We start from the raw sequence: 23,359 nt of genomic DNA, 5'->3' as shown, positions 1-23,359 counted from the left end.
TCAGCAGCCAGGTGCTTCTTATTCCAATTCTCATTCAAAATGCCAAGATAAACCAGAGAAGAAGACGAGCTTCTGATCAGCTTGCACATTCCAGAAATTCATGCACCACAAGCAGAAAGCAAACACTCTTAGGTAAAGGGGTTTCTTCACAAGGGGAAAAAATATATCTTGAGATGACTCATGCTAGCCAGCCAAATCACATGCCATAAAAACAATATCCCACTTCTGGGTGAATGGGAAATTCAGTCTTAGGCCCACATATGGGAACTGACCAGGCAGAGCAAGTGAGCAATAATATCAGCATCCAGCAAATATCTGATATGCTTGTTCAGCTGCAGATTAATAACAAAGAACTAGATAAGGCTGCTTTGGCAACTAGTAGGCCCTCAAACTATCCTTTCCTAGGGCTAAGGATGTGTGACTCGGTAAATTTCGGTTTCTCTGAATATTTCACTGTCATATGGTACACCTGTAGCAGCAAAACCAAGATGATGTCATCTGTCCCACCAGAAATATAGAACATGTACTTCCTGTATCAGTCTCTATAGCCATAGCAGGTGCTGTAACTCTCCAACAGATTGACTTTATCCCTGAAGATGCACTCTTCCATTGTCTCCCAAGACAGACGAATGCCAACAACAGTCTAAAGTTCAGTTCTCCACATTTCTACATCAGTTTTCTTTAAAAAAAAACCCAAAACAAACAAACTATAACCGTTTGTCTTGAAAACCCACCAGTGTTTTAGTGCAAATTGCTCCAAAAATTGCTTTTATGCAATTTTCCCTAATAGACACATTTTATTTTTGGGGGGTAAGGCATTTCCCCCTAATATAATTTTGATAACTTATATGGATTTTTCTGCACACTTTACCTTACTATATGCATTTTTGTACATATCGCTAGCCTGGAGAACAGCATTGCAAAACTCAGAGAAGTATAAGTTTTGAAGGATGGCTGTGTTTCGTTTTGCATACTGCTTTTGCAAAGTGTGGATGAGGGAAGTTCCCCTTTAAATTTGAATCAAACCTCTCCTGATTTTTTCCACTTGATTTATTTCTTACTTTTTCTGCTAGTTTCGTCTTTATAAATTAGATGAAGAAGGTAGGTTCCCCAAATTATGATTGGCTTAGTCCCGATTAAAAACTCCACAGGTAAACAAATTGTCTCTCCACAAAGTTTAAAATGGTTACAGACAACCAAAGATATGAGATTATAGGAATTGTATAGCAGTTGAAGGAAGTCAATCTTTTTTCTTTTTTCTTGATATTTTTCTTTTCTCTCCCCCCCCCAACACTTTTTTTTTGCATTTTTCTTTTTATTATTCCTTTTTTGGTACATGTTAGTTAAGGTAATTTGTATTATTTGTATAACTGTATTCCTTTTTGTATGTATGTAATATCAATATTGCAAATAAAATTTCAAAAATAAAAAATAAAAAAACCCAAATTTGAATCAAATCATCTTCTCTGTCCCTAGCCTGCACTCTGTGCAACAGCCTAAATAAATCTAGACCCTTCATGGACACAGCACAGATTGGAATCTACAACACAATTCAAACATGCACACAACACTGCCTCTTCGGGATAAAATTTATCCTGCTTTTCTGGGTGGTGGGAAGGAACATGGAACCCACCCTGCTCCCATCAGTTATTCATGGGTTTCTGCAAACATCATTTCTATCTTGCCATGATGTCTACGTTCTACCTCCATTCTCATGCCTCCTGCATTGTGTCTCTGAATGTTAGTCACCGGGAATGGCAGGTGAGCAGAGTGATGTTGGGCTCATGTCCAACTTGCAGGTTCTCCCAGGCATCTATCTGATCAGCCACTGTGAGAATGGAATACAGTGGTACCTCGGGTTACATACGCTTCAGGTTACATATGCTTCAGGTTACAGACTCTGCTAACCCAGAAATAGTGCTTCAGGTTAAGAACTTTGCTTCAGGATGAGAACAGAAATCGCGCAGCAGCAGCACGGCGGCAGCTGGAGGCCCCATTAGCTAAAGTGGTGCTTCAGGTTAAGAACAGTTTCAGGTCAAGAACAGACCTCCAGAATGAATTAAGTTCTTAACCCGAGGTACCACTGTACTGGGCCACTGTCCTGATCTAGGAGGCTCATCTTATGTTCTTATGCAGCTGCTCAGAGAATGGAAGGGCAATTTGGAACGACTTAAGAGATGCTAAAAAGGGACGCGGGTGGCGCTGTGGGTTAAACCACATAGCCTAGGACTTGCTGATCAGAAGGTTGGCAGTTTGAATCCCCACGACGGGGTGAGCTCCCATTGCTCGGTCCCTGCTCCTGCCAACCTAGCAGTTCAAAAGCATGAAGTGAAAGTAGATAAATAAGTACCGCTCCGGCGGGAAGGTAAACAGTGTTTCCATGTGCTGCTCTGGTTCGCCAGAAGCGGCTTAGTCATGCTGGCCACAGCATACGTCAGCTCCCTCGGCCAATAAAGCGAGATGAGCGCCGCAACCCCAGAGTCGGACATGACTGGACCTAATGGTCAGGGGTCCCTTTACCTTTAAGAGATGCTATGTCCAAGCCGCTTGATCAAAGTCATGCTGGGGAAGTCTGGCAAGGTGGGGAGTGCAGATTCTTATGCGCACACATAACCTTCCCAACTTTTGTGTCCCCCCCCTCCAACCCCAGAAAAACCATCCTATGTAGAGATGCAATACAATGACCATTGCTCTTCAATAATAATAGCTTTTCAAGTACCATCCCTTCATGTATTGACATGCACAACCGACCAGATGGTAAAATAAAAGCATAAACAAAAACAAAAAGATCAGGAGTAAGAAAGGCCAGCAGCGTAGCCACCCATGGCAGTGGGGGCAAGCCACCCCACCTCCTGGCTGTGCCCATGCTGCTTTTTCTGGCAATGCTGGGCCCACGTAAGGGTGGCCCACTGATGATGGCACCCATACACCAACCTGTGGTTGGACAGCCCTCTGGAAGCTGCCGCCCAGTGCAGACCGCTCCCCCTAACTACGCTACTGAGAAAGGCAACTTGTTACTCCCGTAGCCCAACAGCCGTTAAAAACTGAGGCTGAGGTGAAATGACCCAGTTCGCCGCACCCACTTTTGGTGATAATTCAGAGGACCTGCAGAGCATTCTGAAAATGATGTTCTACTCAGAATAAGCCCATGAAATGCTGCCCTCACTCTGACTTGGCTTTGTGATGTTGTCACACAGCCAATATGAACTGGCTATGTAGTACAGTGACACCATCAAACTGGATTTGGATTAGTCAGATAATGTCCTGCAACTTTGTGGCCCTTTTCTTTTTTAGCTGACACCTGCCAAGAAAGCATAGTCATCACGGCTAGTAGCCTTTGATACCTCTCTCCTTGAATCTGCAGATGGGCAAGAGCATCTACCGTACCCAGCTTCCCTAAGCAGGTGAGAAGTTATGATCCCCTCACTTCCCCTGGACCTTAGCTAAGGTTTCTAACTTAATTTGCAACCCATTATGCATTTGCTCATTTTTTAGACTTTGACGTGTGTTTTTCATTTGAATAAACTGGGCACCACAGTTTAAGAAGGATATTGACAAGCTAGAATGTGCGCAGAAGGGGGCAACCAAGATTATTGAGGGTCTAGAAACCAAGCCTTATGAGGAATGGTTGGGGAGTTGGGTCTGTTTACCCTGGAGAAGAGAAGACTGAAAAGTGATACGATGGCCATCTTCAAATATCTCAAGGGTTGTCACATGGAAGGTGGAGCAAGTTTGTTTTCTATTGCTCGAGAGGAAAGAACCTGAACCAATGGATTCAAATGACAAGAAAGGAGAATCTGACTAAACACCTGGAATAACTTTCTGACAGTAAGAGCTGCCAGACAGTGGAATGGACTACCCTGGAAGGTGGAGTCTCCTTCATTGGAGGTTTTCAAGCAGAGTTTGGATGGCCACTTGTCAGGGGTTCCTTAGCTGTGATTCCTGCATTGCATGAGCCTTGGGGTACCTCCCAACTCTATGATTCTTTGACATGCTGGATGTGTCATGTTTAAGGACACCACTGGGGCCTGCCCCTTGTGCCATCACCAGGGGCCATTACTAGGTCTCAGGTGTGGGCTCTGAAATTTCAGGGTCTTGGATGTTCTTGAGCTGGCAACCCTATTGTGTGATACAGGTGGGATGCATGTCCTTTCCAAGGGCTTCCCATTGGAGCATCCAGTTGTCAGAACAGGACACTGGGGCAGATGGGCTTCTGGCCTGCTGCAGCTGTGCTCTTATGAGCAAACAGCTCAGGGAACTCTGTTGCCTCCCTACCCTTTCTCTGAGCTCCTGGAAGCGATCAGATTGGCTACTGTGGGAAAGAGGATTCTGGAATAGGTAGGCCATTGGCCTGATGGATCAGGGATCATCTGATGTTCTTATGAGATGAGGCTCTGGAAGGGCAGAGTGAAACTGGGACAAGGCAGAAAGAAACAAGAGGGAGATCTGATGCAGCAGCCAACGGAACACAACAGAAGATGACAAAAAGCAAACAAGCCTCAAAAAAACCCTTGAGGGCAACAAGCCGAGAGCTCACCAAATTAAAAATCGGTTAGCTCACAGCTGGCTCGTATTGGAGAAGATTAATTAAATGCACACAAGCTTAGTACTTAACACCTTCAAAGGGGTTCAAAGGAGTGAGAGCCTTGCGGTGGAGGCTGGGAAATGCATGTCAGGAGACAGGAATGGTATCAGCTCTGCCATAAAAAGCCTGTTTTTTGGAAGGCCTCCACTTTTGGCTCAGCCAGAGAAAAAAGTCAGGGCACCCTGATCACCTAACTTAGTGCCCTGCTACCTATTCGAATTCTGCACCAAGGGATTGCGACAGGACGGGAAGAGGAGAGGATTCTGCAACTGGTGTAAGTAATGGAAGTGTAACCAATTTGCATCGTTTGAGAATGCAACTTTATAAAAGCCCTGCTGGATCTAAAGGAGAGTCAGTCCAGTCCAGCTTCCTGCTTTCCATGGTGACCCATCAGATGCCTTTGGAAGCACAGAAGCAGCTGTTGTTATTCCTAAGTACACTACCTCTGAGCATGTCACTTCCATCCAGACCTCATCATGACTAACAGCTGCTGAAAGATGTCCATGATATGCCTAATCTCCATTAAAGGACACAAATTTGCATGCATTTGTTCTGCATTTTTATCTATTTTGCATAACATATGCTGGTTTTGTTAGCCTTGGGGAAGGGCTAGGAGATACTGGGGCACTGAAGCTTCCAGCCACTTATAATCTTATCCAGCCATCTCTTTGTTTTCCCCGAGCTTTCGGCAAGCATTCTTTGCTCTTGCCCTTTGACTCATACATTTTCTGTCCTGAGGGCTAGAAACTTGGTCTTAAAAAGGAGAGAGAAAGAAGCAGAGATTTCCAGGAAATGTAACTCAGTGCCAATGACCAGACTGTGGACATTTTCTCTTGCAGAACTGCAGCAAGCACATCATCTTGCTCAAAGGAGGCACTGCGCTATAATTTTTTCTGCTCAACATTGCCCGGTGTGGACAGCGCAAGCTCTACCAACCCTGCAGACATCACTGTTCTCACAGTGGCCAATGAGATGCAAGGAGGACCCAAATGCAAGAACACGCTCCCCTTCTGAAGTTATTCAGAAGCATGACTGCCTCTGACTGTAGAGGCAGAGCCATCTTGTTTAGTTTCTCCTCTTTAAAACTCTACTCTCCATCTCAAACTGCAGCTGTGCCAGCAACTGACTACAGGGAAGAACTCTGGCTGGGGAGTCAGGTTTGGACCGAAACACTTTAGTTCTCTGTGTAACTGTTTTATGTGTGATGAGCCACCAAACTGAAGGTTACAGCACCTGCCTAGACAGTGTAGTACCCTCGGGGCTTGGAATAACCTGACTGACAACTGGATTCTAACAGACAGTAAAGACTGTAATAAGGTTTCCTGAGCTCTGGGATGCTCTTGTATCCCTCGGTCCTGATTTCTGGCTTGCTGCTCAGTCCTGCCTTTTTTTCCAGCTCTGACACACACTTTTGCCCTGACTGCTAGCTCTTGGTTCACCTCAAACCCACAGTCCAGCCCGGATGCCTGGAGATGTCCACCCATGGCCCCAGCCAAACCCTGGAATTGCAGGGAAGCAGCTGGCAAGCAGCATCAGAGAATGTATTTGGCACAATGCAGGATGACTCTCTGGCATAAGCAGCCTGGTTCTTAGCCCCAGCTCCACAAAATGAAAACAGCCTAAGGCAAATGGAGCAAACCCCCAGGGAGTTTCAGACTATATTAAAATAATAAAAATAAAGCATTCACACAGCAAGACCTGTTTGCTGAGCACCTGGTTCCCTGCCCTGATGGGCTGCTCCCACACTCAAGAAACTCATCTCCCCATTTACATCTATACCACCTTCATCTGGAGAGAATGCACTGCTACTTGTTTACATCTGTTGCAGCAGATACCTGCAGTGGCCTGCCTCTCTCTCTCTCTCTCTCTCTCTCTCTCTCTCTCTCTCTCTCTCTCTCTCTCTCTCTCTCTCTCTCTCTCCTCCCCCCATGGCCACACCTTTATTTTGGTTCTACAGCATGCAAATTCTTCACCATCTGCTTAGGACTGCCGGGAAGAACCTCCCAGAAGATTGGTGCTTCCTTTCAACCTTTGTGACAAATGACAGATCTGCCTCTCTTTCTATCTGCAAATCACTCCCAGGACTGGCAATGCGGAAGAGCAAGGTGTCAGGCAACTGCTTGCTAGATTTCCTCCTCTCTGAGCCATTCCACCACCCTTTACACTTCCTTCCCAGAACATGCCATGGTGGAAAACAGGCTCACAAACGACATTGCAACACCTCTCAGCCTAACCTACCTTACAGGGTTGTGGTAGGGATTAAACCAAGAAGAGGAGAACCATATATGCTACCACGAGCTCCTCAGAGGAAAAGGTGGGGTGGGAATGGAATAAATAAATAAATAAATAAGGCTCATAAAATCCAGCATCCTTTCCCCACAGTAGCCAGTCAAAGACCTCCAGGAAACCAGACACAAAGCCAGTGGCCATCCTCTGTTGTTTCCCCGAAACAAGAGGTCTTCATGGGTACGCTGCCTCTCAGCAAAAGGACTCCATATAGCCATCACTGCCAATGGTAGCCATTGGCAGGCCAAACCTTTTGTGTCCATGCTAATTTCTCTAATCTGCTTCAAAGGTTCTCTAAGGTGATGGCAATAGCCACAGTTTATGACGACAGATCCTGCAAATATATAATACATCTTGGATGAACTAGTTCCCCCCCCCCCATGTGTCCTGAATCCACTGACAATCTGCTTCATTGGATGATCCCTGGTTATAGCATTGTGGGGGGGGGGGAGAGGAAGAACAAAAAAAGATCTTTCACTTTCTCCCCCACTGACCCTCCTGGATCAGGCATCTCAGTGCCCCCACCCTGCAGGATACCCCCTGCCAGATTTGAGGGGGCTGCCGGCAGCAGCAGTAAATAGTTATGAGCTGCCATTTAAAATTTCTAACAATGCTAGAATTTCTAAAATTTCTAACAATGTCATATTTCAAAAAGTTTTGTACAAAGTTATTGAGCTTTTTTTTGGCAAAATTGAAAGAAAAGAAAAGAAAGAAGACTTTTTGAGCTAGTTTTAAAGAAAATTGGCAACAACGACACTGCCATCATGGGTTGCCATACAGATGGATTTTCCTGGATATTTTGCTGATTTACTCCTGGACACTGATTCCCACAGCAGTATTCCAGGTATGTCCAGGAAATTCTGAACGTATGTCAACCCTAAACAATGTCCCTGATGTGGAATCACTCAGGTAAGGAAGGATTGAACTAAATGACCCTTGTGGTCCTTTTCAACGTTACAATTCTGTGATTCTATGAAATCTGTCCATTTCAATTTCACATTATCCCCAATCTTTTTCCAATTTCTACATTGCGGTTGGCATCTGTCTGTCTCGGCAAACAATGGAAGAGTGTGCCTTCAGGGGTAAAGTCAAAGTATTAGATAATTACAGTGCCTACTGTGGCTGTACAGACCAACACAGGAGAGACATGTTTGGTTGCAGCTGGGGCAGATGAAAGTGGCCAGTTGTGCTGATTCAGTTGCACCATGGTGTTTCATCTCTCTGTGCTCCTCCCAGTGATCATTCCCCCTTTAGTCACTGCTGTGGATGTATGACCTGACTGCCTGTCTCCAGGCAGTACAGTCATCTGCAAGGGATTCCCACATATTGAGGTTAATGCTGCCAGACATCGTAATGTAGAGCTGGTCTGCCAATGGGCCTGGTGCCTGAAGCCAGCTCCCTGTAGAGCATGTCCTTGGGGATCCTGCCATCTTGGACATGTGTGCCATGTGGACATGACCAAGCCAGCATAGATGTTGCTGAGGCAGAAGTGTGAGCATGTTGGGAATGTGGACTTGAGAGAGCTTATCTTTGTTTGAGAGTGTCTCCTGCCATGTGATGCCCCAAATCTTCCTGCACATATGGAAGGCATTGAGGCATTGCTTCTGGCAGGTATAAGTTGCTCCCCTCTCAACATGCAAGCCTGGTAGACCTTCATATTGGTCTTTACCACGTGCCTAGGAGTTGATGGTGTTCCTATCAAGGGAGGGGGGGACATCCAGCTTTCCCAGACCTGCAGAGTCTGGACGGTGCTGCTAGCTGCTGTGGCAGTGACCATGTTTTCCCTCTAGTACAGTTCTTGATAGTGCTCTGTTCATTGCTTCAACTGCTTGCTGTTGTCTGTGTTAATCTTTCTAGACAATGTTTCTAGCAGTGCAGTTTTCCTGACTGTTCATCCAAAGGCTTTCCTCATGCCTTCAAGTGTTGCCAGTACCAGCAGTGAGTTGAGTACTCTGGGATAGCTTTAGCAGGTAGTGACTTAAGTTATGTTTTCTGTGAAGTGCCATTGTACATAACAGAACTTGCATGCCATTTTCTTGAAACTGATGTCTATTCAGTGTTCTTAAATACTTCGCTTTGGAGCATACAGAACAACTCCTCCCCTATCTTTCTCCCATGCACCTTCTCCAGAGTGACCCTAGGAGTCGATCCTCTGTGGCTGACTCACCTCCTTTCACCTTGATTGGCTCCAATCAGTACAAAGAGTGAAAACAGATCTTCGTAGTGGCCCCAAAGCTCCCCCTTCATGCTGATTGGACAGCTCTAAGGTGCTGAAAAGAGGGACCCTGCTGCAGAAATAGTAACAGGGCTTTGACTTAACCCTTGACCCTGGAGCATTCTCCTAGAAAGACCTCACTGGCATACTGGTTTTGTATCTATAAGGAAAATTGGGAGGGACTACTGAAATATTCAACCCCCACCTGCAGTCTGAAATGGCACATCCCATCAACAGATAAATCATATGGGTCTTCTGCTGGTTTACTTTAGCCCTGGGCTTTATCAAGAGTATCTCTGCAGATGCTTTCCTGTTAACAACATCTGTCAAACGCGTCATGGCCATTTGCAGGTGTGTTTCCTAATAAACAGCCGCTTATCTCCGAGTTGTGCATGAGTCAACGCATTGATACATGCCGAGATGGCAACTTGAAGGAAAGTTAACAAAAGCTTCATTGATGATGAATCCCAGCCAGACTCCTGTCTGATGAACTTGCTCACGTCTTGAAAGATGCTCAGGTGGAAAAAATCTGAGATTGGGATCAACTTAGTTTACCCTCCAGACATGGCGAAGCGAAGCTTGGCCAGCGTTCGCTCTCTGTGGGTGGAAAGCTTGGAATTGTGGGATTGAAGAGCTGGAAGGGTCTTTGGATGCCATCAAGCCTAAGGCCACATTCACACTATACCTTGATCCATTTAATAGAAAAACAGAATAACAGAGTTGCAAGTGACCCCCCCAACGGCCATCGAGTCCAACACCTGCAATGCATTTTAAGCCGGTATTGTGAACATAGACAACAGGTACTAATTCAGATGTAAAGCACACAGTTAACATCTCACCTCCCTTCCATGCTTCTTTGAGATTTAGGTCACATGAAAAAACAAAATATCAACAAAGCCTATGTGGCACTATGCATCTGCACGAAGGACATTTACCTGTCTGCTGAAATCCAGTCCATTTCGTTCATTTCCTGTAAATGAAATGAAAAGGGAGGGAGAGAGAGATTGAGAGAGAGCGTAAGATTAGTCAAGACTGTTACTTTAGCAAAAGAACAAGTGCGCAGGTCCTCAGCTAAAGGCTGCATTTATCTATTAAAGCTTGTCACAGCTCAGGACCTGGGTATCTAAAGCACCTCATTTATTTATCTATTTGCTTGTTTGTTTGATTGCTTTTATTATTATTATTATCATTAAAAACCCACTTTCAGGAAAATGTTTTTAGGGCTGCGCAGGGCTGCCTGCCCCCCATGAGGCAGGGTGAAGCAGCCACTTTGGGCAGCACAAGCCCCCAAGCTGACAACCACATGGGTGTTCTGCCCATCCTGTCACCTCCACTGAAGAAGCAGTAGCACTGACATGGGTGTCCATTTCCAGTGAGATGTCAGAGATATTTCTGGTGAGAGCTTGGTGGATCCAGCGTGGCTGGTGGCATAGCCGTGGCAGAGTGACCCATCTCATTTTGCCTCCTGCCATTGAGGTGCAGTGGTGTCTGGTGCCCATCAGAACAGGTAGGGTGGAAGGCATGGAGGCCAACAGTAGGTGGTGCCAGAGCTAACAACTATTAATTCTCATTTCAGCCTCATCTTCCTCCCTGCTGAGTTGTAAAAGGGCAACAGTGAGATAGAGGAAGAGGAAGCTGACAGGCAGGGCCTCCCCTTGGACTTGTTGCAAGTAAGAAGGCAGGCAGGTGGTGGTGGGTTTTATTAGGTAGTTGAGGGACGATATTAACTATATTTTATCCCTCTACAGGTCCACATGTGTGGGTTAACATACAAAAAAGATCAACTTAACACTTGCACTTAAAAGCACAAGGCTGAGCAGAGCTTAAGTCCCATTTTAGGCAATTTAAATGAAAGCACAAGACTTTGCCATTGGGCGGATCTCCCCCTTTTGAATACTGAATACTGAAAAGTAAGTTTAAAACATATACTTTGCTCACAGTCAAGCATTCATCTTAGCAGCAGCAGCATTAAGAGTAAATACAGGTCAAATACTTGTGTTTACAGCAAAAACAGCTTCAGGCATGTGCCTGATGTTGGAGTAAGAAGAGGCCTGGTTGGCTGAAGAGAGAGGAGGAGAGGAGGAAAAGGAAATATTTATTTGCTTCTTCCTCCCAGGAGAGAAGGGGAAATGACATCACACAGAGCCTTCTCTACCAATCACATTTATATGGTCTGAGTCTGTCTATCAGCAATACGACTCTATGGTTTTAATCCCTTCACATGTTAACTAGCAAGAATATGCCTTGTTACAGTTTTCTGTACATCTCCCACAAAAGGGGTGCTGAGGTTGGTGGGAACAGTACCCCATTGCTCCAATGCACCAGCCTCCAGTGCAAGATCTTCAGAGGCCCTTTACAAGGGTTGACCTTGTTAATATGCCACCCTGTGTGAGGCACCAGGCTTTGGGAATGAGCCATAAGGCTCTGGCAGAGTCCTAGAGCCCTCCCTTCTCCTTCCCAAAACCTGGTATGCACTTGCCCAACTTTGAGAAGGAGGCATGCCCTCTTCTGGAAACTGGGCAAGCACTTATCGGGCTTTGAGAAGGTGCCCACCTTGGCTGCGTGTCCAGTGCCCCCGTAGAGCTTGCACTGCCCTAAATCCGCCTCTGCCTTTTATCATCTTTGAAGAAATCTCATTCTCACACATGAAATGGGTCATCCTAACTGGGAGATGCCAAACTAATTACTATTTATCCCTTTGGCAGAACACTCTGGGGAACAAAATGCTCCATGACTCTTATCTCAAGGAATGATGCAACAAACCTGCTATGTAAGTTCCACTGAGGTGATAGCGGCTGTCGAAGGACTTGCCCAAATGGATTTTAAGGAGAAGGAGGGGTGTGAATCTGGATCGCCAAAGGAATGAACCCAACACCCTACTCACTGCTCCAGCCTCAGTGGGAAAACATGATCTAATTTACTGATATTCATAGTATGGTTTTGCATCCCAGAAATGGCACTTAGTGACATTTATGGCAATTAACCATTCAATGCACTCAAACGACATTAAAATTAAGAAATGGATAAAAATCTGAATAGTGCACTGACAGAAGTATATGCAAACCTCCCTCACATCATCAGAGCAGTATAAAATGTTAGTCCACATCATCCTTGCAGCCCAGTCCAGTTGTTATTGGGATCTACTTCCCAACAGCCTTAGACAACATGAGCAATGTTTTGAAAACCCCAGAATAAAAATAATAATAATAACAAGACAGAGGGAAGCAGATTAAGTAAAAATCTGGGCTGCACCTGCCCCACACAGAACAAAGTTTCAAGTCTCATGTGTACTAGACCACAATGTTTTCATTAATGTATTTTCATTTATTCATATCCTGGTTTTCAGCCAAGTTTGGCTTCCAATATATGATCAATACAATCTGAAGAGAAACCAGTCTCCTGGAGATGCCATTGGCTATGAAACTACATCACCAGAGGTCCTAAGAGCCATTTCCATACATCACGATGTCGGGACAGTTTTATCCTAAAGTACCTGCTACTATGGGACACGGGTGGCACTGTGGGTTAAACCATAGAGGCTAGGACTTGCCGATCAGAAGGTTGGCGGTTCGAATCCCTGCAACAAGGTGAGCTCCCGTTGCTCAGTCCCTGCTCCTGCCAACCTAGCAGTTCGAAAGCACCTCAAAGTGCAAGTAGATAAATAGGTACCACTCCGGCAGGAAGGTAAACAGCGTTTCCGTGTGCTGCTCTGGTTCGCCAGAAGCGGCTTAGTCATGCTGGCCACATAACCCGGAAGCTGTATGACGGCTCCCTCGGCCAATAAAGCGACATGAGAGCCGCAACCCCAGAGTCGGCCACGACTGGACCTAATGGTCAGGGGTCCCTTTACCTTTACCTTTTACCTGCTACTATGTTTCATTAACTGTGTTGTGTTCTGATCCATATATACGATGCACTTTTTCTATGCCAATAAAGGAGATCGATTAACTTAAATTGATCAATTCAAATCCACAAAAAGGTACACAGTATTAGGTAGGTGTGATGGTTTTTGTGGCAGTTTGCTCTGGTGCCTTGCTGTTGGTGACCCAACTCAAATTCCGGGCTCTAACCTGGAAGAGAAGAGAAGTCTTCTGCAGAATATTTCCCTCTGGATGTTTTGGACTACATCTCCCATAAGCCAGAGCTGATGCAAAATAGAGTTCCAAACATCTGGAGGGCACTGGTTTGGAAAAGGCTGCTTCAGTGGAAAGGAGCAGAAGCACCTGTCGATGGACTCAGGAGCTGATGGTGGCAAAGGTATGAACCAAGTTGTCCCTTTGTTGGTCTGCAGAATATTCTAGTCCCTGGGTGACTTAACAGCCCTTCCCCAATACCTGCATACCAAAACCCTCTGCCACTGCCCCCATCAGATCGATCCAGGACAAGACTCAACAAGCAAAACCCAACAAGCAGGGCAAGGTAGTGGAGACAAGGTGAGGAGGGTGAAAAAAAGGTGGGAGGCTGCAAGATTACGATCAGGGTGCTTTTACAGCTGCCTTTTGCACAACTCACTGAATCTGGCAGATAGCATTTCGAAAACAACTGTGTAAACAAAACTTTGCATTGACAAACAACATCAATGGGAAGCTGCCATAAACCTCTTCAGACTCCTTATGGCTCTAGTGCAGTATTGTCTGCTGTGACTAGTAACAGCTCTCTGCAATCTCTAGAGGAGGTCTACCTTTCCTGTGTCCTGGATATGCCATTGGTAGAACCTGAGACCTTCCTGCATGCAGAAATGTGCATTCTCCCACTATGGTAGAAACATACCGCAGATTGCAAAAAGCATCGGTGCAATTGACTGGGAATGTGCCTCTGGGTAAGTAGTGTATTGAGATGAATGGGATCCGACTAGGGTGCACTCCCATTAACACCTCGCTGGATTATCAGGGCACGAGCCCTTGCAGAAAACAATGGGTAGAAAACCAGGTGAACAAGCTGTTAAAGAAACATGCCATTGACTATGGGAGCAATAGACCTATGAATATGCTGCATATATGCTGCATATGCATGGAAGTACACAAATGTTTCCAGGGAGGATCGGTGATCCCAAACAAACAGCGGCCAGTGCTGCACACGCAGAGCTGCGCCCAGAGGCCCAGCATGCCTCAAGAGGCATGGCACACCTGCTAGCATTTTGAAATGCCAAAGAAAACTGGTACCGTGCCTGAAGCTGCCTCAGCAGGATCTTAACTGATAAGGCAGAGTACAAATATAGGGAACAAATGCATGCACATGTACATACCATGAACTCTATCATGGACCATGATGGAAGCAAAGGGAGCAGACATATAGTTATGCACTCAGAAGAACTTTGCTTAACGCTGCGTGGGTGATGTGCCCATCCTGCACTGGTCATGAAGGGGCAAAACATTGCATGGCGCTGCCTTCCCGTCCCTGTGGTTCCCCCCCAGATGTGTTGCTGGAAATGAGTGTGTATCACTCCTGCTGCTGTTTGAATAATGGTGGTGACAGGGGGCAGCACCCAGACAGAAATGAGAGAGCTTTGGAAGGAGGTGACATGTCAAAGAAACAGATTATATCCTGCCGTAATTCAGATTGCAAACCCAAAAGGCATATTTGAGGGCAAAGGACACAAAGCTCAGCATTCACTGAAATGGATGAGGGGCGGGGAGAGCTTGTCGCTGCAGTTGTGGTTGCTCTGTTTTATTTATTGCGCAGATCAAATTTTCATTGTGATGTATAATTCTTTTTTGCTCGTGTTTTTCTGTTTGGTTACAAACTGCATTTGGTTGTCTTATTAATTTAATAAATAATTTGTCTCTGTGTGGGTTTGTTGTTTTCATTTGCTACGACATTCTTCCTTTTTTGGGGCATTTTTATATTGTAGACTGCCCTGCGATCCTCGGATGAAGGGCGCTAAAGAAATTAAATTTAAAAATTGTTGTTATTATTGATAACCTTATTTCTGTAATTTTGAGTTGCTTCTCAATATTATGTTGTAATGTTGTAATCTGCTCCAGAACCATAAGGTGAAGGGTAGCTTAATAATAATAATAATAATAATAATAATAATAATAATAATAATAATAAATAAATAAATAAATAAATAAACAACAACAATGATCACTATGACTACTACTGTTACTATTACTGTTATTATTATTTAAACTTATTCTGCCTTTTCTCCCAAAGGAGCCCGGGGCAACAAACACACAAATGTTGAAACAACTGAAACATCCAAAAGCAACCAAACCACTTCTATTCTTTCCAGCTGAGTTTGTGTGGGAGAACTTAAGAACGCAAGAAGACGGATTAGACATGTCAAAGAAACATAAAGGTCCATTTAGCCCAGCATCCTGCTTCTTCCAGTGACCAAATGGATGCATGTGAGGAGCCCAGAAGCAGCAACCAAAGGCAATACCCCTCTGAACCTGGGTGATGCCATCATGACTAGTAGCCATTGAATGATCCATGAATTTTTGGTCTGACCCCCTTTCGAAAAGTCCTCTAAATTAGTGGCCATTGCCAGATCTTATGACAGGTGCCAGAAACGGCTTGACCAAACCTGCCCACTCCAGAAGAATGTTGCCTGCCCCCCTATTTGTCAGCCCAGGGTGCATCCAGGTGACCTGTTTATTGAGCATGTGCCTTGATTTATTTTCAGGGAGATTAGATGATGGGGCCTGTTTCAATTAGCCTTCCTTCCGATTTGTTTGTGGCGAGGTTAGATGAAGTTGCATCAAACGCTGTCTATACTTCCCAAGGCATTTCCCCATTCCTTTTCTTGTCACAAAATGTCCAACCTGGCGTGCTTCTTGCGCAAGACCTCCCAAACAACTAAAACTGTGCAACCTGAATTTGCAGGTGTGATTAAATCCCAGCTGAAAACAGAGTAGGGGAGTGGGAAACACAATCTGAAGCAACAGAACTTTATGGGAAGCTACTCTAAGTTGTAGGGCCTGAGATGCTGTTCCCCATCATCCCTCAAGAAAACTGATTTGATCACTTGTCATTTGTCAACAACAATGACAAAATGGAAAGACATCGCTTGCAGAAGGGAAAGAGGTGAAACTAACTAATTCTAGTCTATATTTCCATCCTTTCCTCTCCATGTGTTGAGGTATCTAGGCTCTTAGAATTGACTGGCCCCTGCAGAAAGTTATTTTTGGGCCACCACAGAGTTTATTTGGGGTCTTGGGCAGAACACCGCTTTCCTTTTAAGCTAAAACAAAGATTTCCCAAGGGAAACATGTGTACCTAGAATGCTTCTAAGCACTGCATTCATTTTTGAACCAGCACCTACAGCTGAGGCAATCTCCCACCTCTGTTGTGAGATGCAAAAAGCAAGAAGCTTCATGAAATGTCCAGTCTTGCCTGACTCCAGGCTATCAGATGGGTATAAACGCCAGGATAATATTTGCATTCGGTGAGAATCTCTCGTCATTTCTAGCTCAGCTCAATGCCCCCTGGGGTTCCGAGAAAGCCAGGCCAAATCTGGACCAAAATGCCAGATGCAGAAATGATTAATCCTCTTAAGCAGCTGCATGATGTGTGTTTGTGAGAGAGAGAGACCTAATTTGGCAGTTAATTAAAAAAAAACCTGCTAAATTAATTGTACCAGCATGACAGCGGGGGAAGTAGTGCCAACACTCAAGTCTAAATTTGCAGAAAATTAAAGACATAAATAAATCTGTGTATTGGTCATTTGAGTGCTAATGTGCATTGAGTTCCTAAGGAGCTAAATGGATCTTCTGTCTTAGGAGACATTATGCCTTTGAATACCAGGAGGGATCAATATACAGTGGAAGGCTGTTCCCTCCATGCCTGGAATATAAGTTTCAGTCTCAAATAACCTGCCTAAAAGCTATTTTTGGAAACTGAATACTGAGTCAAACAAACAGAGCAGTTAGAAAAACATGAAACTTCCTTTTTCCAGAGTCAGGCCAATGGCCTATCTAATTCATTACTGTCTGCACTGACTGGTAGCAGCTCTTCAGAGTCCTGCTCAACCCTACTTGGAGAAACCAGGGATCGAACCCAAGACCTTCTGCATGCAAAGCATGTGATCTATCACTGAGACACGATCCTACCATGGCCAGTTCTTAATTTCTCCTTTGTACCTTGGCTCAAGACAAATTTTTCTGCCATCCTAAGCATGTTTCCTCATAACCAAGTCCCACAGACCTCAATGGGATTTACGGTACTTACAAGTAAGCTCACTTGAGCTGAACCATAAAGAAGGCTGATCGCCGAAGAATGGATGTTTTTGAATTCTGGTGCTGGAGGAGACTCTTTCGAGTTCCATGGACTGCAAGAAGATCAAACCTATCCATTCTGAAGGAAATCAGCCCTGAGTGCTCACTGGAAGGACAGATTGTGAAGCTAAGGCTCCAGTACTTTGGCCACCTCATGAGAAGAGAAGACTCCCTGGAAAAGACCCTGATGTTGGGAAAGATGAAGGGCACAAGGAGAAGGGGACGACAGAGGACGAGATGGTTGGATAGTGTTCTCGAAGCTACCAGCATGAGTTTGACCAAACTGCGGGAGGCAGTGGAAGACAGGAGTGCCTGGTGTGCTCTGGTCCATGGGGTCACGAAGTGTTGGACACGACTAAACAACAACAACAAAGCTCACTTAGCTTTGCACCTTTAACAGGTCTGGAAATCCTCACCATACCACAATAAAGGCACCTAGCATTTTGCGAAGTCCATGCGGACAATCCTTCTTCTGTACACTTCCTGAATGCAAGTCCCATCTAAACAGATCCATTTCGACAGAGTTTGTGCAAGAGACGATCCTACTGGATTATGCCCAGGGAGTTTTGTCAGGAAGAGGGGTCAGCTAAGGATTTTTGGAGGGAGCGCTCCCAGTTTTCCTACCTAACTGGATCCACCCCACTCCCCAGCTTGGTGTGCACATGCCAAGGGTGGTGTGTGCAATGAGCAGGGCTGGATCTCAGCAATAGGTGCTGGGAGAGGAGCTTGCTTCCCTCCCTTGCTGGCCTGGCACCAGCCAGGCATGAGTCTGCTTTGCATAGCCTTGGCACCAGCTCTGCGACTTTGCCTGGGGAGGTTTCCCTGGAGAGGAGGAAGGAGAGAGAGAGAGAGAGTGGAGCAGCTCAACAGTTCCCGGTGGAACTTCAGACTTTTTATTTTTATTAAAACTGTGAGATTTTGTGCGTGTGTGTTTATCACTCAATATCACTAGCAAATCAGACGATAAATCAATCAACTCTCTTTCAAACAGACAACATACACGCCACCTCCTGCTTATGTCGCAATCCCAACTCTGAGATATTGATGAGCCTTGCAAGATGGTGAGGGCGGCTACTTTCGATCAGCCTTCCCTCAACCTGATACCCTCTGGGTGTTTCACAATACGGCTCCCATCAGCCCCAGGCAGCATAGCCAGTGGCCTGGGATTGTGGGCAAGTAACAACTGAAGGGTCACAGGTGTGTCCCCCCCCCATAACCCTTATTGAGTGTGATCTCTGTTTCCTTCCCTGTCTAGTGAATAAAATGAACCAATTGCAAGTGCTGGAAAGTGTTGATTCATAGCACAATCCTAACCATGTCTACCATCTTTTGAGTGCCTGATTGGTATAGAATGGGCTTCCTCTAAGATGGGTGGTGATTCATGGAAGTGAGCATATAAGGCATAGTCAAACTGGCCAATTCTAGCATTTAAGTCGCCTGCCACTATCACTGAGGCTACAGGGAACTGATTTAAGGGTAGCCAAATTCTGTGTGTTTGCCATAAAACTTAGGGAACAAGCTGTGCTATCATAATGATTAAGACCTTAAATGATAATTTTAGGTTATATGTTAGTGACTAAGTTTTAATTTATATATATTTTTAACTGTAGTGTCCCTGTTATACCTAATTGCAAATTCAAATGTACCTCTATCATGTTTTATGACTTCCTTGATATTGTATGTGGGCTGGAACTGGTCTGTGACCGAAATAATAGATTCAAAGTCAAACCATGTCTACTATCATGGACTGGTTGGACGCAGAGGAATGGTGGGAGGAACCTAGCTGGGGAACCCCCAAGGAAATAGGGCTCAGAGCTCAGAGGGGATTGGTGGTGGGACAACAGTGAGGGAGAAGAGGGACCAGACTGGGAAGAGGAGGTGTCGGAAGCTGAAATGGTAACAGGGCTTAGTGAGCTGGGAAGCTCTGCGGGAGAGAGAAGACCAGAATCACTCGCAGAAGCTGAAGCAGAGGAGGGAGAGGAGGGAGATAAAAAAGCAAGAAAGGCAAGCTGAACCGGTCAGCAGAGCTTATCTGCACAGAGGAAAGTCAAGGGCCATTGCAGTGAAAAAGGAAAGTTGTGATGTTGGAGATCTGTGATCCTGTCTCCCAAGTTCTAGCATTTTGTTTTTGTTTACTCCAATCTAGAAGATGGGGAAACTTTGTCATTGGATGCCCATCAGCCCCAGTCAGCATGGCCAGCAGTAGGACTGGGTGAATCTGTCCATTTCAGTGTTTCATTTTCCCAGTTACTATCATTTCCTCATTTAGTTAGTTAGTTAGTTGTAAGAAGTCTTCATGAAAATTCAAGTGCATTTTGGTGCAAATTTCTCCTAGTATACACATTTTCGTATGCCTTTTTGGCTAACATACACATTTCATTTGTAAAGCAATTTCCAACAAAACATATTGCATTTTTGTATATTCACTAAGGCATGCATCCATATGCACATTTCACTGCATTTCTGTACAAGTTACTTGGCTGGAGAACAGCAATGCAAAATTCAGAAATGTGAATTTCAAAGCCTGGCTGCATTTTGGTCTGTGGGTTGTTTCAGAAAGTGCACACACACAACTTTATATTCAGTGTTCAATGCACACTGAGATCTTGCTCTTTCTGCTGACTGTCCCCACTTTATATCCCTGATAAAGTGCTTTTTTGCAAACTAGTTTTATTTTGAAAATAAAAGCTCATTGCTGATTGATTCTACTTTACAGTGTGTTGCATTTGAAGGCAGTGCCCACTCATCTGGGGAATGGGGAGAGGGCAGCATTTATGGCACAGCACAGCTGCAGCTGGTCGCCGGCGGGGAACCATCTTCCACATGGCCAGGGGATGGAATTGTCACTTGGCACCACCCTCCTTCAGCCATGCTGGGCCCATATCTAGGGTAGGCCTTGCCTGCAAGGCCAATCAGGGCAGGGGGAAGGGGGGCATGGCCCTGCTGCCCCTTCCATATTTAATAGGGTGACCATGTGCAATCTGCCTTCTTTGTTGACCATCAAGAGATTTTTTTATCCACCCACCCAGTCTGCTAGGGGCCCTCTCAGCGGGAAAGCAGGCAAGTTGGCATAAGGATGTTGCTAGGGTTTACCTGGCTGTCATATTCAGGGCCAGGGTGGAGTTTTCTCCTGCAAGCAAATTGGCTGGCTTTCAGGTTTTCACCTACTTCATAGCAACTACCACAACTTTGGAAGATAAGGCATTGGGCTGGATCCCTATGGGCTAAAGGCGTCCAGGAGGACCAATAGGTCAAAACACCTCTCCCAATGGCAGCTGGTGCCTGGTTGTGGCACTCAAATCCATGTCGGGGGCGAGTCTGCAGCACAGAGTTGACCCCACAGAGTTCCTATCAGGCATCACGCGGGCTGCCTGGTGCTGGATACATGCCCATTGTCTTAGCCAAGCCTACTCACATCTGTAATAATAAAACTGTGGCCTAATTTAACCCAATACCAATCTCCTGTGTTCATTTCCTTGGTTTCTCCCCACACTGGCCACAAACTTCTTGCACCTGTGGTGGCAAATGGAGGCAGTCCTAATTGGGGGGGATTGTATCCATACCAGCCCAACAGCATATGCTGTGGGTGGGTGCACAATCACCAGTTCCTTTTGCCTTGATCTGGGGCAGGTGTGGTAAGAGATAGGTGCAATGACCTAACCAAGGGGAGGGGGTTTCACGTGTGTGTCAAGCAACCCCACCCACCCTTCTGGACAGTAGGATCTAGAATAAGGTTACCAGATTTCTATCAACGAATCCGGGAACACTTTTCAACTTCAATGGATTTTGTCAGGGGACTGATTTGTAAATCCAGCGACTGTCCCAGAAAACGGGGACGTCTGGTAACCGTAATCTAGGATCAATCTAGATTGAAAGTAGCATGTTGAGGTTGCTGAGTGGCTGGAGCTTCACCAGATAGAGACATGTGTATAGTGCTCAGGTTGCCTGGCAAGTACTTTAAAAATAGCAGCAATAAGTCCTTCACCTCGGTGTTTCTTTAAGGATTATTATTATTACTACAATTAATTTATTAAGCACCTTCCAAACCACTGCCATAAGGCAATTTTACACATAAGGTAATTGCAAACAATTAAAACAACAACAACGAAAAGTGCCTTTAAAGCAAGACCAAAACCCTAACCAGGGGACACTCATGGGAGAGACCCACTTATCCAGGTGGGAAAGCCTATGGGAACAAAAATGTCTTCAACCATTTCATAAAGTGTCAGCAGAGATCTTGTTGCACAGAACAGGGGCAGCCCCACTAAGCACTAAAAGGACTTCTGCAGAGAGGACTTCTGCAATCTTTGGCACTTGTAGAAGAGACTCTCCTATAGATCACTGCAATCTACAAGGTGTTATAATATGGTGGGCTCTCAAGCAACCTGGCCCTGAACCATCTGATATGTTGGTACCAACCTCTAGAACTTGCCGTGGTAGCAGAGTAGCAGCTAGTGCAAATCCCACAAGCAACAGTTTGCCCCCATCAGCCTCCAGACTTTCCCAAGGGTAGCCCCACAAGCAGAACATTGCAGTATTCCAATTATCCCTTTAAAATCTGCACTGAAACAGGAGAGGGAAAGACTTGTTTCTTTCCCCATGAACAGATGGTGTGGATTGGACTTTAATGGGTCCATCCACCCCAGTCCCAGTCAGCATGGCCAATAGTCAGGAATGATGGGAGTCCAACAGGGCTAAAGGTTCCCCATCCTTTGGCACAGCCATGGTGCTGGGGAAAGAGGTGTTTATATTGCGCAATCCTTCCCCACCTGACCTAAGTGAAATCCCCTTCTCTAAGCCATTTGCAGCACCAGGGTTAGTGGAATACAGCTACCTCTCATAACATAACAAGAGTTAACCACATGCCTCGCATAGCTGTCGACGTTTCCCCCTTTTTAAGGGAAATTCCCTTATTCCAAATAGGATTCCTCGCAAGAAAAGGGAAAAGTTGACAGCTATGGGCCTGTAGGAAAGTCACAAGCAGGGCCCAAGCACAAAAGCCCTCTCCCTCCCAGCTTGTGGTTTCAAGCAACAGGTTTCCAGAAAGCACTGCTACCTCCATTGTGAATGCAGAGCCTAGACATCACGACTAGTAGCTGTGGCTAGCCTTCTCCATAGATTTGCCCAATCTTCTTTTAAAACCATCCAGGTTGGTGGCCATCGTTGCCTCCTATGGAAGTGAGTTCCACAGTTTAACTATTAACTGCATGAAGATGTCTTTTATTTCATCTGTCCTGAATTCTCCTATATTCAGCTACATTGGATGCCCACAAATTCAAGAGTTAATGAGGGAGAAACCTTTTTCTCTACCCGCTTTCACCATGTTGTGCACAATTTTATAAACTTCTAGTTCAGTTGGTTGAAGCGTGGTGTTGGTTATGCCAAGGTTGCAGGTTTGATCCCCGTATGGGAAAGCTGAATATCCCTGCATTGCAGGGGGTTGGACTAGACGATCCTTAGGTTGCCTTCCAACTCTACAATTCTATGATTCTATGACGACGGACTCACCTTTTCTTTAAACTGAAAGAGTCCCCATTGCAACAACCTTCCCTCCATCTGTTCTATCATTCTGGACGTGCTTTTCTGCACCTTTCCCAACTCTACAATATCATTTCCGAGAGTATCTCACAACGCAACAGCTTGGATTAAAGCATTTCCCAAGTGGAGATAATTGTACATGTGCAGCATGAAGTAGTCAGCAAAGCAGTTTGCAAGACTGAGAGCTACCGAATAATGGAAAGAATATGGCATTGGAGAGCTGTTCTGCAGAACTGAAGGGACCTTGAGGAGGAGAAGACCAGGGTGGAGTGAGATCTCTAGTGTGAAGCTGAGTGAATGAACTGATTTATTACGGTCACAGACCAGAAATACAGACATATACAGCAACAGAGACCATGCAAATATAAATAGGTTAAAATTAAACTCTATAAACTAAAGCACGATAAATACTACAGGTGTAAAACAGTTGAAATATATAGGCTAAAAACTTAACTGCTAATTTAAAATATGTGTGAATAGTGTGAGGCTAAATCTTTGTGAATGGGGAGCAATAAA

At 45.2% G+C, this 23,359-nt stretch overlaps 1 protein-coding gene across 2 annotated transcripts in view; it reads right to left on the bottom strand.

The window, feature by feature from the left end:
* Window positions 1–23,359, bottom strand: part of POU2F3 (POU class 2 homeobox 3) — a 90,947-nt gene that overhangs the window by 41,891 nt on the left and 25,697 nt on the right. For both annotated transcript variants that reach the window (XM_081172679.1, XM_081172681.1), the window contains one exon: window positions 10,022–10,056. In XM_081172679.1, the coding sequence (XP_081028805.1) occupies window positions 10,022–10,056 (35 nt within the window). The remainder of the gene's footprint in view (window positions 1–10,021; window positions 10,057–23,359) is intronic.

This window comes from Podarcis bocagei (genome assembly GCF_964188305.1).
Source record: "Podarcis bocagei genome assembly, chromosome: 15".
Taxonomy (NCBI): domain Eukaryota; kingdom Metazoa; phylum Chordata; class Lepidosauria; order Squamata; family Lacertidae; genus Podarcis; species Podarcis bocagei.
The sequence above is the reverse complement of the archived record's forward strand: the minus strand, read 5'-3'. Positions and strand labels throughout refer to the sequence as shown.